This window comes from Agrilus planipennis, unplaced genomic scaffold (assembly GCF_000699045.2).
Source record: "Agrilus planipennis isolate EAB-ADULT unplaced genomic scaffold, Apla_2.0 scaffold159, whole genome shotgun sequence".
NCBI lineage: Eukaryota > Metazoa > Arthropoda > Insecta > Coleoptera > Buprestidae > Agrilus > Agrilus planipennis.
The window spans coordinates 141,894-156,571 of NW_020438919.1; the positions used below are offsets into that span (position 1 = coordinate 141,894).

The 14,678-nt window shown below is 33.7% G+C and overlaps 1 protein-coding gene across 2 annotated transcripts in view; it reads right to left on the minus strand.

Moving 5' to 3' along the window:
• LOC108737389 (band 7 protein AGAP004871) overlaps positions 1 to 14,678 on the minus strand; it is a 138,266-nt gene that overhangs the window by 112,542 nt on the left and 11,046 nt on the right. For both annotated transcript variants that reach the window (XM_018470210.2, XM_018470211.1), the window contains exon 2: positions 9,468 to 9,573. In XM_018470210.2, coding sequence (XP_018325712.1) covers positions 9,468 to 9,540 — 73 coding nt within the window. In that variant the 5' untranslated portion in view covers positions 9,541 to 9,573. The remainder of the gene's footprint in view (positions 1 to 9,467; positions 9,574 to 14,678) is intronic.

The following is a 14,678-nucleotide window of genomic DNA, read 5'->3' on the forward strand; positions in this document are numbered from 1 at the left end:
TTCACTAAATGGTTATCGAGGAAAAAATGAAAAATTAGCTGAAAATCTCGTTTTTACTTGATAATATAATGATAATATTTATAATTGTCTGAAATAAATGCAATTTTAAAGTTTTAATTATTATTTAAACATATTAAAAAGTTTTACGCTCATTATTAATAAAGATTGAAACTAAATATTTTTTTGTTTCGAAGTTGAAACCAAGGCATATTTACTGCCAAAAGTTAGTTAAAAATTTTCCACATTATTCGTTCTTTCTTATTTTATTCAAATTTTTTGGTGAAATTCCAAATTTTCTCTCAAACCGTACACTCTTTTTTAGTATAAATAGTATTTATTTACCTCATGATAGTGCAAAACCTAATTAATCACGAATTTCTAATTTTAAGTACTCTTGTCTCCGATTGTACCTCCCAAACATTCTTAAGTATTATAAGATCTCCGTTTAGAGCATAAAGTACTGCAGGCAGTACTACAACAACGTGTACCAGAAAAAGAAATAGGAAATGTACTATTACATTCTTTCTTTTTCCGACGACTGTGTGACCAGGTAGAGATAAAAACAACTGAGGAAGAAGAACAGACAATTACGCTCCGATATTTTGTGCTTTAAGAAGTAGAAAAGGATCTATATATAAGCTTTTTGGGCGCATGGCCTAGAGGTCTAGATCATTGCTTCGCGGTTCGATTCCGGGTCCGTCTGCCTTGGTCCAACTGCCTTGGTCCAAGATTTTCTGTGGTTTCCTTGGATCACCTGGGCAAATGCTGAGGCAGTAATATTCCACAGATAATCTTTCACTCTCTTCTGTCTTCATTTCGTCCGTCTCATCTTTCTCACCCGAACCACCACCCACCCATTCCCACGATTCCTGAAAGCAGGCTGAAGAGGGCATTCCGCCCTACCTTCCGGCATAGTCCGGAGGGACTGCCCGCCCGCCCACCAGCATTACTGGCTGGTGGGAATGAAACACCCAAACGTTTTTTTTTTTTTTGAGAGCCCAAGACCTCTTAGATATAAAATTCCCCCAGCCCCTACTGAAGACAATGGATAATGCGAGGTCTGTTCAAAAAGTATCGTGAATTTCTGTTTTTTTATAACGTTATATTGGTACTCATGTCTCTCACTTATACCGACAATAACTACCAAAAAATGGACCAAAAAAGAATCTGTATCATATTTTGTGTGAAAACTAAATTTAAGTGCGCGGACGCATTCCGACTGTTGACTGGGGTCTATGATGAAGTTACCTTGGACCAAAGCAACGTTTCTCGGTGGTACAAAATGTTCTCAGAGTGCCGAATTGTATACATTTCCTAGGAATTGTATACAATTCCTAGATTTCATACATTTCCGATAACAAATACACAATCTCTCAATAAATACGACATATAATAGTATAATTTGGTGGATGTATTTTTAAAAAAAGTTAGAAGATATAAACTTCCGCCTCGTTGTTTAGAGTGGAAACCACATTCATTTAAAACTTAGGGAGGAACAGCAGAACAGTATACAGGAACTATAAGTATAAGTAGATCGCGTTGGCTTCCAGCATCAAGAAACTTTAGTTAATGTTTCGGTCCCTAGGGTTAATAACCAAAGCGAAGGGATGATGTAAATGTATACGCGTGTCGCGAGGGTTTGGAAATCTTTTGGAAGTGATAATCTGTGAAAGTAAACCTAAAGTAAAAAAAGCAACCCTCTTGCCCTTTACCATTAAAAAATAAAAGTGTTCATAACGTACATCAAACATAGACATAAGTCTAACATGAAAATATGTTAATTTAACACATTTTAATAATGCTGCCAGCTCTGTAAATTAATATTAGATATTAAAATTTCCAGAATATGTACATTTGCAAACGTAGACAACAGTAATTATATGACTAGAAAAAAAAATGCAGAGTATCATATTAACTCCATCTAACTTCTAACGTATCTTTTTGTAACGAAAAACTCCCTGTTAAGTATACTTCTAAGCTGTTTTTTGTAAAGAATATTTGGCTGAAAATGTCAAAAGCCCACATAGAGTGTAAACATTTTATCAAAATGGAAGGTAACAAAGTCAATAAGAAGGAAAGTTTAACAAATTGAACAAGTATAACTGTAAAGGCATTCAACCTGTCATGAAAACCAACAGAAAATGTTTTACTCTAAGTTTAAGATATAAAATTCGTTCCGTTCAAACGGAATATAAAGACCTACGTCAATGTGTAGAGACATTTGTTGAGAACCTGGAAATGAATCGGCTTTTCGAAGGATTTCTAACCAATTTTGGTCAATTAATAAATATCGGGTTGTTCGGAAAGTCATTTCTTTTATTCCCGACAGAGGATTTAATTGTATTCTTTTGCACCCAACTTCACATTTAAGCCGTATAATTTTTATATGCTTTGAGAGCTCATATAGCAAGGCTTGTGTGTGAAAAATTCCAATTAATTCTACGCAGTAGTTTTTGGTTGGTGCCCTTTTAAATATGGAGAGCGATAAGCAGCATTTTCGACATATCTTACTGTTTTACTACAGGGTAAAAATGCTGTTCAAGCCAGAAAGAAATTGACTGATGTGTATGGAGAAGGTGTGTTAACAGTACGCTAGTGTCAGAACTGGTTCGCTAAATTTCGATCCGAAGATGTCGAAGATGCATCACGTTCGGGAAGGCCGGTTGAAGCTGATAAAGACGCGATAAAGGCACTAGTTGATGTGAACCGGTGAATAACAACACGTAAGATCGGATCGAGGTTAAATTTATTAAATTCAACAGTTTATGACCACTTAAAAGGCCTGGGATTATCCTCGAAGCTCGATGTATGGGTTCCCCATGTTCTCACAGAGAGAAATCTGTGTCGCCGCATTGACGTCTGCGATTCGCTTCTCAAACGTCACGAAAATGATCCGTTTTTAAAGCGCATCATCACTGGGGAAAAAAAACGGGTTATATACAACAACGTCAAAAGCAAGAGATCATGGAGCAAAAAAGATGAACCGGCTCAAACCATTTCCAAAGCCGATACTCACCAAAAAAAGGTGATACTGTCTGTTTGGTGGGATTTTAAAGGAATCGTTTTTTTTGAGCTTTTACCGGATAACACAACGATTAATTCGGAAGTCTACTGTCATCAGCTGGACAAACTGAATGATGCACTTCAACAGAAAAGGTCAGAACTAATAAACAGGAAAGGTGTAGTGTTTCACCAAGACAACGCGAGACCTCACACAAGTTTGGTCACTCGCCAAAAGCTTTTACAGCTTGAATGGGATACAATGCTACACCCACCATATTCTCCAGACCTGGCACCATCGGATTATTATTTGTTCCGGGCACTCCAAAATTTTTTTAGACGGTAAAACCTTCACCTCAAATGAGGAGGTCAAATACCTCCTCCATCAGTTTTTTGCCAGCAAAGACCAAAAATTTTATGAGCGTGGAATTATGCTACTACCAGAAAGATGGCAAAAGGTGTTGGACCAGAACGGTCAATATATAATTTAATAAAGTATTTGTTTATTATACGAAAACTGTCTTTCATTTCCACAAAAAAAAAACGAAATGACTTTCCGAACAACCCTATAATTAAACCCTAATTTTACATCTTCTACATATAATAGTAGTCATGATGATAATGATTCGCAATCTGAAAGAAGAATTTATTTATTTTGAAAGAATAATTAAAATGAAGAAATCTCCTGTTGATTTGGAGTTTAGCTATTCGCTAAATTCGTAGCTACATTAGAAATTAAAAAAAAAGAACAACAAAATCTATTCTCAGAAATGCCTATATTTTCCTAACACTATAACTTAATTGTGTGTGTAAAATGACGTAACGGCGAAACGTGCTAAGTTTGTGAAATAGGTAATAAAGTCACACAAAAAAGTCCAGCAAATAGTCATCCAACCGAGAATTTCTGGGAAAAACTCTGCTATACAAGTTGATATTAACGTGTTTATCTCGAAGTTTGATAAGGAGCAGTTCCTTATTTAAAACATTGGGTATGATCGTGCTCTTTTTCTATCGCCTAGTGCAGGTTTTTCCACATGCATTTGCACTTGCACCTGTCCTAATTTTATCAATACATTCATGCACCTACATTTTCAATAGCTAATTATATTTTATTTTAGGAACTGTGACGAAGGACGCACGTAATAATGCACTAACTATAATTTCAAACCAACTACAAAATAAGAGTGACATTTGTATTCAACGTGTACAATCGATTCACGACAATTGTATAGTAAATGGTAAATGTAGGACACAATAATAGCACCTGGCGATAAATACACAATATATGTATAATATATGTTTCTTCTATATTATTATGTATTTATGCTTTCTTATTAACGGTTGGTGCAATCAATATTGAAGCACCTTGAATATATATAATAAAGTTCGTTTAAATAAATCAGAAGCCTTTCAAACTAACCCAGTAATTGTATTCAATAAATCGACAGCTATAGAAGCTATGGGACGGATACCGCCATCTATTGAATAAATGGCGCAAATTGTAATATTTCATTGTTAACTGTTCAATTGATTCCACATAAAAATTAAAATTAACAGTATGTTAAAACTCTAATGCATGCTTCTTTAGAGGAAAACTAAATTAAATTTATGTGTAGCTGCTTTTGTAATATAATGTATATTTATTATTCTGATCGCATTAATATTGCATATTATGAAAATATTGTAGAGAAATGAACTTTTTGAAGCCACCACCACAGCAAATAATCATTTAATTTGTATATTAATTTGATATACGTGCCCTTTGCATACTTATAAAAACTTCATCATTACTTTAATTAGAAACGTGGATACCTTAATAAAAGTAAGCCCATATACATTGGAATCAGACGGAGAGAATGCGTTCCGTTCGAACGGTACGGAGAATCACAATTAAAATACGTCCGGCGTGCTGATGCCAACGAATGTGCGATACCTATCGGAATTACCTACACAGTCTTCATCAGAAAAGCTAATAATATGCTAAATTGCACGAGTCGATTCCGACAAATGTGCGTAAAAGCGAAAAAAATTCTGAGTATTCCATGCGTCCGATATATGTGCGCTTACGTTAACACCCTTGCCTACCATTTGAAATAATTCAGTTAGTAGATGACGACATTACTCTATACATATATAACATAGAAATCACAATACACGTTCCGTAGTTTCGATTTTCTGACTAAGAACTCAATTCGTTCTTATTAAATTTTACAATTTTATTAGACAGGAAAACTTAACTAGTAGTAGATATTTTTCCACAATTCAGGTTAGTAAAGCGTAATTCAGAAAGCTCTTCACTATGCATTACGTAACTGAATGAAAATTGTTATTCAGTCTCGTGTGTAGCGCTACATTTTTAATACTAACTCCAATTCAATATCTGGTACCTAAATAATGCAAGCACTAAATGCTATTAATAAAAATGAATAAAAATATTTCTTTCCACTTACAGATCCACTTTTGTTTGTAGCATCTACACGAAGCGTCGGTCTCATTTCTTAAATAAAAAACTGAAAACTAACAGAGGTAGCTGTTCTTGAAATAATCTTTACATATTTTTCCGAAAGCTAATGTATGAGTAAAACAGATTATAAGAGCGGTTGAATATCGGTAGTGTGGGAGATACGATAGTTAAAATTTTCATATTTAAACTAAAGTGTTCTAAGAAATGTTTGTAATCTCTCCTTAAATGTTTGAAATTTCTCATGTTTAGAGGGTAGATATATATATATGGTTTTGTCGGTTGACCACCAGTCACCACACACCTGTGTATAATGAGTGAGAATATAATGGAATATTCTAGAATGTTCCTCAGCTTGAATATTCTCGAATATCTAAGACTGTGACGTGGTAGAATGTTCTAAAGTGGAAAAAGACTAGAAAAATCGAAAACGTTTTGAAATATTCGAGGACCCTTATGTATAAATGTAGAATATGGCTTCTTCAGCATTTTTTTATGAATTTTGGTCAGCCCCCCCAACTAAAAAATGTCTGTAATCTTCTATAATGTTCGATATTTCTCCAGTTTGTGGAGGGATGTGATCTGCAAGACGACCACCGGCCACGAAGGCACCATAAGTGAGAGTGTACTAGAACGCTCTTCATTGTCTCTAGGGTGGATGGAGATGATCCCCAGATAGAATTAACTAGAATAAACTAGACCGGAAGAGCCGAGAACGTTCTAGAATCCGAATGGAATGTTTATTGAAGAGTCATTATATATGAGTGGTGAGGATGACTTTTTACAGTATATGACAGCATCTTATACATGTTTGTATAGTTCGAACAGTGTCCTAAAGAATATTTTGAATCTCTTATAATGTTCTAGCACCGTTTAGAATAAGAATGAATGTAAACCCAGCAAATCGGATTGCCGTTACCTAGTTCCAAATACAGTAAAACTTCACTAGTCCGGATCAATTAATACCTAGTCAATCCGAATTAGTAAAAATTAGTGTTGTTGAGACATCTTTAAAATGGGCAAAATATATGGTGCACAGAACGAGTGTTACCAGCAAGTTGCAGCAGCTAATCTCTGATATTGTCGGCGTACCGACCCCATACTCATTAGCCAAGAGTTTTCCTCTAACACCACTTATAACTTTTTGCACTAGCTCGTGCTTTTCGCGTGTGTTAACGTTTTGTGTGATTTCTTCTGCGTCATGACGCTTTATAACAATCCGGGAATTTCCCGAATTACAAGGACTATAGAGAGAAGCGGAATACAAGCTGCGCAACAATGATCCGAATTATGGAATACATTGTACTATAATGTAGCATTTTTATCTGAATTATAGAAGTTCTACTACACTTACATAGGGATAGAGAAATAGGGAAATACTAGATCGGCGACGAACACAAATTAAGTAAAAGTTAAGGTTAGCCCATTTTCCTGATATTTTTTTTTTTCGATTTTCCACCTTATCAATCTTTTATTTTGGGCATATTAAGAACCCTTTCTAATTAGCTTGTTCAAGAACTAGATATTTAAAGACTTCACAAGAATATTGGAAATTCTGAAGTTATAAAAAGAACAAATGTTTCATTAATTTTTATTTCTGGCTACACTTCCTTCTTTTTTACATTAGGAGTAATGAAATTTCTCCAATTAGTAGCTCAAAATATTTATATTTAGTATAGAAGCAATAAATGTAAAAGAATATGGTTGCTAGAGCATTTGTGGAGTAAATATGTCTACTTTGAGCTAAAATGTGATGAAAATCTATAATTTTTTAAAATAGAATAGAAAACGTGGACGAGAAAAATAAAAGAACAATTTACCTGTCAATTTCTCTCTATTATTTTTAGAATTTAACAGTTGAAAACCTGCTAATAAAATTAGAGATGTTTATTAACACTTAAGTGGAAAGAAACATTTCCATATAGAATGAGAAAGAAATACTACTAAAATGTTAAGGTATTAAACATCTCAAAGTTTTAGTTTCGATTAAGGCATGTTGAAAGTTTGTGCCTAACTGCAATCCTACTTTACCTGAACTTAAGTAATAAGACTATCAACCAAGCATCAAGTTAATTTAAAAGTTTACCAGAAGTGGTTTTGAATCAGAAGCGAACTCAAACGAAACTCTTGCAAAGTAACGCGATGACTACCAACTAATGTTTTAAAATCCTCGGCAGAGATGTAACAAGGGAACGGACGATACGATGTAAGTATTAGCAGTGAAAGATTACAAACGAAGTTCATCCTATCAAAGATTTGACATTTTACATTCTACAAAGAGCGGACTGGAAATAATTAACATATAAAAGTTTTAAAGAAAATTATTCTGGACTTTCTAAACCTACATTACTTTTAAACTCAATAAATATGTAACTAAATTATGTTCGATTGTTATATAAACTTACGGCGCGTGGAGCATGGATCGGCATTCCACGCGCCCGTCGCCGTAAAAACAAAAAGCGAAGACGGACCTGTTCGTTCCAAGCCGCGCCGAACCTGTTACTAGAAGCATGGATGGATAACCCACGCGCCGTGTAACATGGGTTTTATACAATAAAGGTTATATTTGTTTCTTGTTTCATCATCTCAAATTAATTCCGAAGTTATGATGATGCTGATATTGCAATCTAAACAAATCCAAAGATTCACGTGAACGAATTAACAGGCTCGTCTAGTTAATACGTTAATAAAAATGATGTAAAATAAGCAGTAAAATATTTTAATGAACATATTTTATGGATTTTTGGTCCATATTCGTTTCATATCTATCTTCATTATATGCCATATTTCTAAATAAAAATGGCAAACATTTCTAGCAAACTATTTATAATCAGGCTTATAAAATAAACATCCTTGTTTGTCAGATAAATAATCAACAAGATAGATCAAGACAAAGTCATGTAAAACGTTTTCCAAATCACTGTTAGCGAAACGGAAATATACGAAATACAATAGAGAAAGGAACAAATATTGATAATAAAGATAATTAGTATTCTTAATTTTGTTTACCCTAAAATACATTTATAGGTCGATTGATATTTTTATTACTTTTAGAGTTCATTCGCGTTTCCCGCAATAAGGTCATAACATGCCCGAAGTCATTTTTAGTCCACTCATACAAAACTCTTTATCCTCTAAAATTAGAAAATAGAGACCACAAAAGAAGCCTGTGTTCGCCTCGAGTCTAATATTTACATTTATGTGGCTTCCTGTAGGATATTGCTTTTGAAAATCAAAGTAAATATTTGACTGCAAATATTGCAGCCATCGATGACTTTTTGTTGAGTACTACGACATTATCATTACCAAATCAGTATTATAACAACAAAACGAAAGACAATACCAATTATTAAAAATAATAATTACTCGCAACTCTCGTTTGAATAGTTTCGAACAAATCCAAATTAAAGTACTCCTCAATATACAGGGTGGTCTGTTTTAATATATAATGGCAAGTATATCGGCATGTAAGCGATAATTTAAAAGTGACTATTGCAAAAGCTGTTAGGTTCTAATATGGGAGCCATCTGATTCTGTAGTCGGTCACTAGGTTCGGGACTGTGGCGAAGTTCCGTGGTGTCCAACTTTGGTTTTTTAAATAGGAATCCCTGCTTTGTGTTGCTGAATGTGATACTTCGGATTAAAGAAATTTTTTAAAGCATACTGGGATGATTTTTTTTTCTTAGAATCAGATCCTGCAATACAAAATAGGGGTTTCTGTCTAAAAATCCCAAATTAGGGTACATACAGGGTCTCACCAAGATCCTGGATCCAGAATCAGATGGCCCTCTTAAAACCCAGCAAAACCCAGATATTTACCATTATAGATTAAAACGAGCCACCCCATATATCTTAGTGCTTTTTCAGATATTATATAATGTTGGAGTACATTTCAAAGTTTAATATTTCGAAAACATGCGTAAACTGTAGCATATTAACCCTGAGAGCGTTTTCAGAGTTCTGGTTTTGCTATTCCCATCTTAAAAACATTATTTTTAAAACTTACTTCCACTGCCAAAAACTTGCTTGCTGTAATCTTCAACGTGAGGCCGTTGGCCGTTGGTCACATCTACGGACATTTCTGGTGATACCCTCGTGTCTGAAGTTGCCAGCTGAAAGAAAATTAAAATTATAATTAGAAATTTTCACCCTCATATTATAGACTAATCAATATATATATCAACATCAATGAACATAATAAAAATAAATGTAATTTGTCTATACGTGCCGCAAAAACTACGCAACCAAATCCCGGAGCCTTATTAGGGTTACATGGTGTGATAATCTTCTATCCTCCCGTTCATAAAGGTTTTGATTTTCAGCTGCATGGATTGGTTTCAAATATATGAGCGTTAAAAAAGTGGACCCCAGATAGAGAGTCGGTTGACTGAGTTCCGACGTCTGGTCAGAACGTTACAAAATGTCACAGATTTATCCTATGAATGCTTTACATCTACAGGTTTCAAGAATATAAATAAAAGGTTCAAGAACGTTCCCGAATGTTAATTGACAAATTTTTCCTGAGCGAAGCGATAGTATTCTGGCTTATTATAAATGCAGATATTTTGGAATTTTCAGGAAAAATCTGCTTTTGAGAAATAACACAGGCAAAAACTTGTTTGGTGTCTGACTGATCATCATCATACAGTCGTCAGTCAAAACTGGTTGGACGCGCACCTCCACTCTTTGCTATCTTGAGCTAATCTTCGCATTTCCTTAAAACTATAGCATTCCACACATCTTTTCGTTAACATCTAATCTAGGTCTACCTCAACGCCTCTTACCTCTTCATTTATAACCTTCATCATTCACCTGTAACACCATATTTCGAACGCTTCTAACCTTTACTCTTCCATCGCGCCCACCGTCCATGTTTCACACCCGTACAGCATCACGCTCCACACATACACCTTTAACAATATTTTCAAATTTCTAAATTAATTGTTCGCGAGCATAGAAGTGGCTTCTATTTATTGAAGGCGACTCGATCCTACGCTATTCTCTATTTTATATCTCTACACTTCTTCCACCCTGAGTTATCTGACTTCCTAGATACTGAAAATCAGCCACTTCTTCTACCTTTTCATCTCCTATTTTTATATTCGTTCCTTCCTTACTTTTTCTTTCCTTGCATACGAGTGTTTTTGTTTTAGTTTTATTTTTTGTTTTCATACAATACTGTTTTTCAATACTGCTTCCATTTTATTTAAGGCTATCTCTAACTCCTCCTTGCTAAATGCTAATACTGCTATATTATCTGAAAATCCAAGCATAATAATCTTGTGTCCCTCTATATCTGATTGACGATCATATTTATGGAAGTCCCTTTGTATACCCGTGCAATAACTATAGGGATTTACTTTCTTCCACGAACCAATTTTTGTTGTCTAAGCTTAATATGTTCATGTATCACAATAAAAATTTCTATTGTGGTTCCTATATCAAACGTAACCTACCCCCAGAAGTCGGCAAACTTTAAGGATAAAAAACAAATTGTTAAGAAAAACAGGGTGATCAGTACGGAAATTGATCTTGGACACGCACCTTCCTATCCCGATTATGAGTCAAGTTTCCGAGATATGGAGTATCTTATATCATTACTTTCCGTTATTAGCATTCATTATTGTAACACCACATTTTTCGCACCTTCCCTCCCATCCTCTAGTATTAATATTAACTAAAGGTTTGATGACTCGCGATTTTATCCACCATTAGCGGCCCCACGTAGTCATTCGCAGACTCTTGCCTAGGGTTAGTAAATAATTTTTGAGTTCAGTGAGCATTTTCGATTCTTTAATTAGCTTTTAATAACTGTTATTTCAGGTCTAAAAATTTTAATTATAGCTACGCCTTCTGGACGATTTTGCTTGATTAATTCCAAGAAGGTATGCATTAAGGAATTTAGAAGGGCATTTTAAGATAAATAACCCCTAAATAATCGATGAAATTATTTCCCAAAGATAATTAAGGAATATTTTGGTTATGATAATTTCAACAACAAAATACGTTACAAAGAATACTAACTAATAATAAAATAAAAAATAAAAATAAAATGTAATACTTAACTTATTTTCTTACTCTTGTCTTATCAAGTACCAACAAGAGAGTTAATAAAAATTATCCTCAATAATTACGGAAATATTAGGTACCTTAAATCAATAGTCTAATTAAAATAAAGTGAATATTAATTTATTTTGATAAATAATGACCTTTGCAGCTAAGAGATGAATTTTATTTGGCTCCAAAACGATTAAATTGCAATTTTTGCTACTAAAAAAGTGGGCCTCTAAAAAAATAACCTTTCTCACAATTTTACTACTTTTTTACAGCTTTTCCTTTCACTGGGAATTGCATCTAAACTTATATTATTACGTACACGCGCTCGCAAATAAACGAAATTATACCAAACGATATAAAAGAGCACATTGTACTTACAATAAAAAAGTCATCTGTATATCATTCGATATAAAAGGGCAGATTGTGTAATAATAAAAAGCATCTGTTTTCAATCCTCGCTGTTAAAACGTTCATGTCAAATATAATTTATAGCAACTTACGAGATGGACATAAAACTGTCACCATATTTAACAAATACAATTGAGTTTTTAAAAAGATATTTGTGGCAAATAACTTGCAAAGGTCAAACTGATGAGGCAGTCTTCTTAAGAACACGTTGTGCAAATAAAAATACGCGATAATTGAGCATTTATATTAAAGATAATAAATATTACAATAAGTATTACACAGAGCAATAGCTAGTCAATAGTAAGGCCTAGCATGCACTGCAAATTTTCAATATGAATATCACAGAAATAAAGTATATTGTGGAATTGTTATTGTTATTATAAATGCTAACGATACTAAAAGAAAGAACAAGAAACAATATTGGTTGCTTCCCATCATAAATCAGAGATTAGTAAAACAGTAATTTTCTTTTTTTAATTTCGGATATAACTTTTCCGTATCCAAAACACTATGTAACGTTTTTGGTTTTGGTTTTGGTTTTACGCAGCAGTACTCTACCACTAAGCTACAAGAAGGTAACAAAAGCATACGTACTACCTAAAGCCGGGAATACACCTGAGAAACATTGCGATTCGTTCGCATTCGTTTGCTTCCGTTTGTGAAGTGTAGACAGTCATTTGTGGTGATTTGCAACGAATAAAATTCGATACAAATGGTCGGCACTGCGAAGGAACGCTGTCCATCCTATGTCAGTAAACTCAAAAAGATCTCAAGGAAATGCAAGTTGCGAATGTTTGGGAACCCTGGTAGTCATTCGTATGTAAACGTGTTGAAAATAATTTTCAGTAATTTGCTACAATTCGACGAGACAGGCTGATCTTTATGAATAAAATCATAGAGCGATGAAAAGGAAAAAACACAGAAAACAGAGGATTGACTGTTTTTCAAAACTCATAACACATAACAAGCATTTATTTACTATTTTGAAATCACAAATCTGCTTTTTTAAACGTTTATTTATCTCTGTGTTTGTATAATTACTACAATACACCGTTTTGAACAATAAAATGAAAACGTGGTTACTGATACCCACACCGCAAATGATACTTCGCGAATGGGTGGAACGTGGTGGAACGCTAACAAATGTAAATAGGGGAAAGTAGTTCGTTCATATATGCTACTCTAACCAGCAATGTCTACAAACAAATGCAAATGGTAAAGTTTCCAATGTATTCCCGGCTTTAGGACTGACGAACTTATGATGATGATAAATTCAATGTATTAGTGAATTAATTCATGAATTAATTTTACCCGCTACGGATAACCTCAAATTAATAATGAAAAATTGTTGCTGTTCACGGAGAAAACTACATTTTTATGACAACCCAAATATTACAATTTTCGATTGTAAATTTGCCGTAGAAATAGTAGAATTTACTAGGTAACTTGTAATAATCTCAATTTTGACATGTTTCTTTAAAAACTATTTTAAGTTTCTCAATTATTACAATTAAATTTGTAATATCAATTAAAGTACCTAGTAAATTTATTTCTGCTTGGATTTTATTTTTACAAATTCGGATCCAAATTGTAATTTTTATTATTTTCGCTTACGAAGCAACGGACTAATGGTATAAATTGTAAATATCGCTTTAATTTTTTGGTAAATTTTCGTTTTTCATTTTCTCCGTGTTGTCGCCTTCTTCTAGCTTAGTGGTACAGTACTGGTGCGTAAAACAACAGGCCCGGACGGATTCGATTCCCGGCAGGGGAGTGACTGCAGCAACAATTTTTCTTCATTAATTTGAGGTTATTTGTAGTGAGTAACATTAATTCAGAAATTAATTCACTAATACATTTTTAATGTCCTTGCGCGCTTTCCAGATCTTTTTATTTTTTAATAATACGATATTATACAAGTATTTTTTTTATCAACAAAACTTGTATTCACTTGCAATTCTCCTTACATTGCTTCCTCCTGCATCCTTATATTATCAAACTAAATTATTAAGTACATGCGTACATATTAGATGCAGAAACGGGAGTAAAGAGGGACAGGAAGGCCTGGATTAAATCATTAGGGTTGTGAGGTATTCCAAATATCGGGAAATGTTCGCCCAGAAATGAATGCAGTGAAGGTGGATGTCCAACCAGCTGATGATAATTACGAAAATTACAGAAAAATGATCTACTCCTTTCTAATAACAGAATGGGGATTGACACGGATCCCCTATAACCTTATGTATCATCCCATTGTGTTATAATGCGCGAAATTAAAAAAAGGAGCCGCGATTTTAGATTGCTTTGATTGCATACGTTTACAATGTTTTTATTTGGATATTATTGTACAAGTACAACATTCTATTCTTAAATGGTATGAATGTATATATATCTATCTACATTAAAACTGTATCTAACCTATTTTAGAGAAAATCGATAAGTTTTATCCAGAAGGCATAACTAATAACGTTCTGCTGGATACTTTTGACCTTTAGATCACGTATTCTCTAAATAAATCTCCTCGAATGCAACAACGATGCTTTAGAATTGTAGTCTTGTCAGTAAAAATCCCTTAATTAACACAAGTGATAAGTGAGTCGTACGATTCTTATAAAATATTATTTGTTGGAAGAAAATCGTGTATCTAGCAATTGTTTCACTAAATTTAAATTATATTACTAGATATAATTTGAAATTAAAACGAATTATTACTTAAAATTGAAATACTATTTAGCAGTTATTACCAACTACT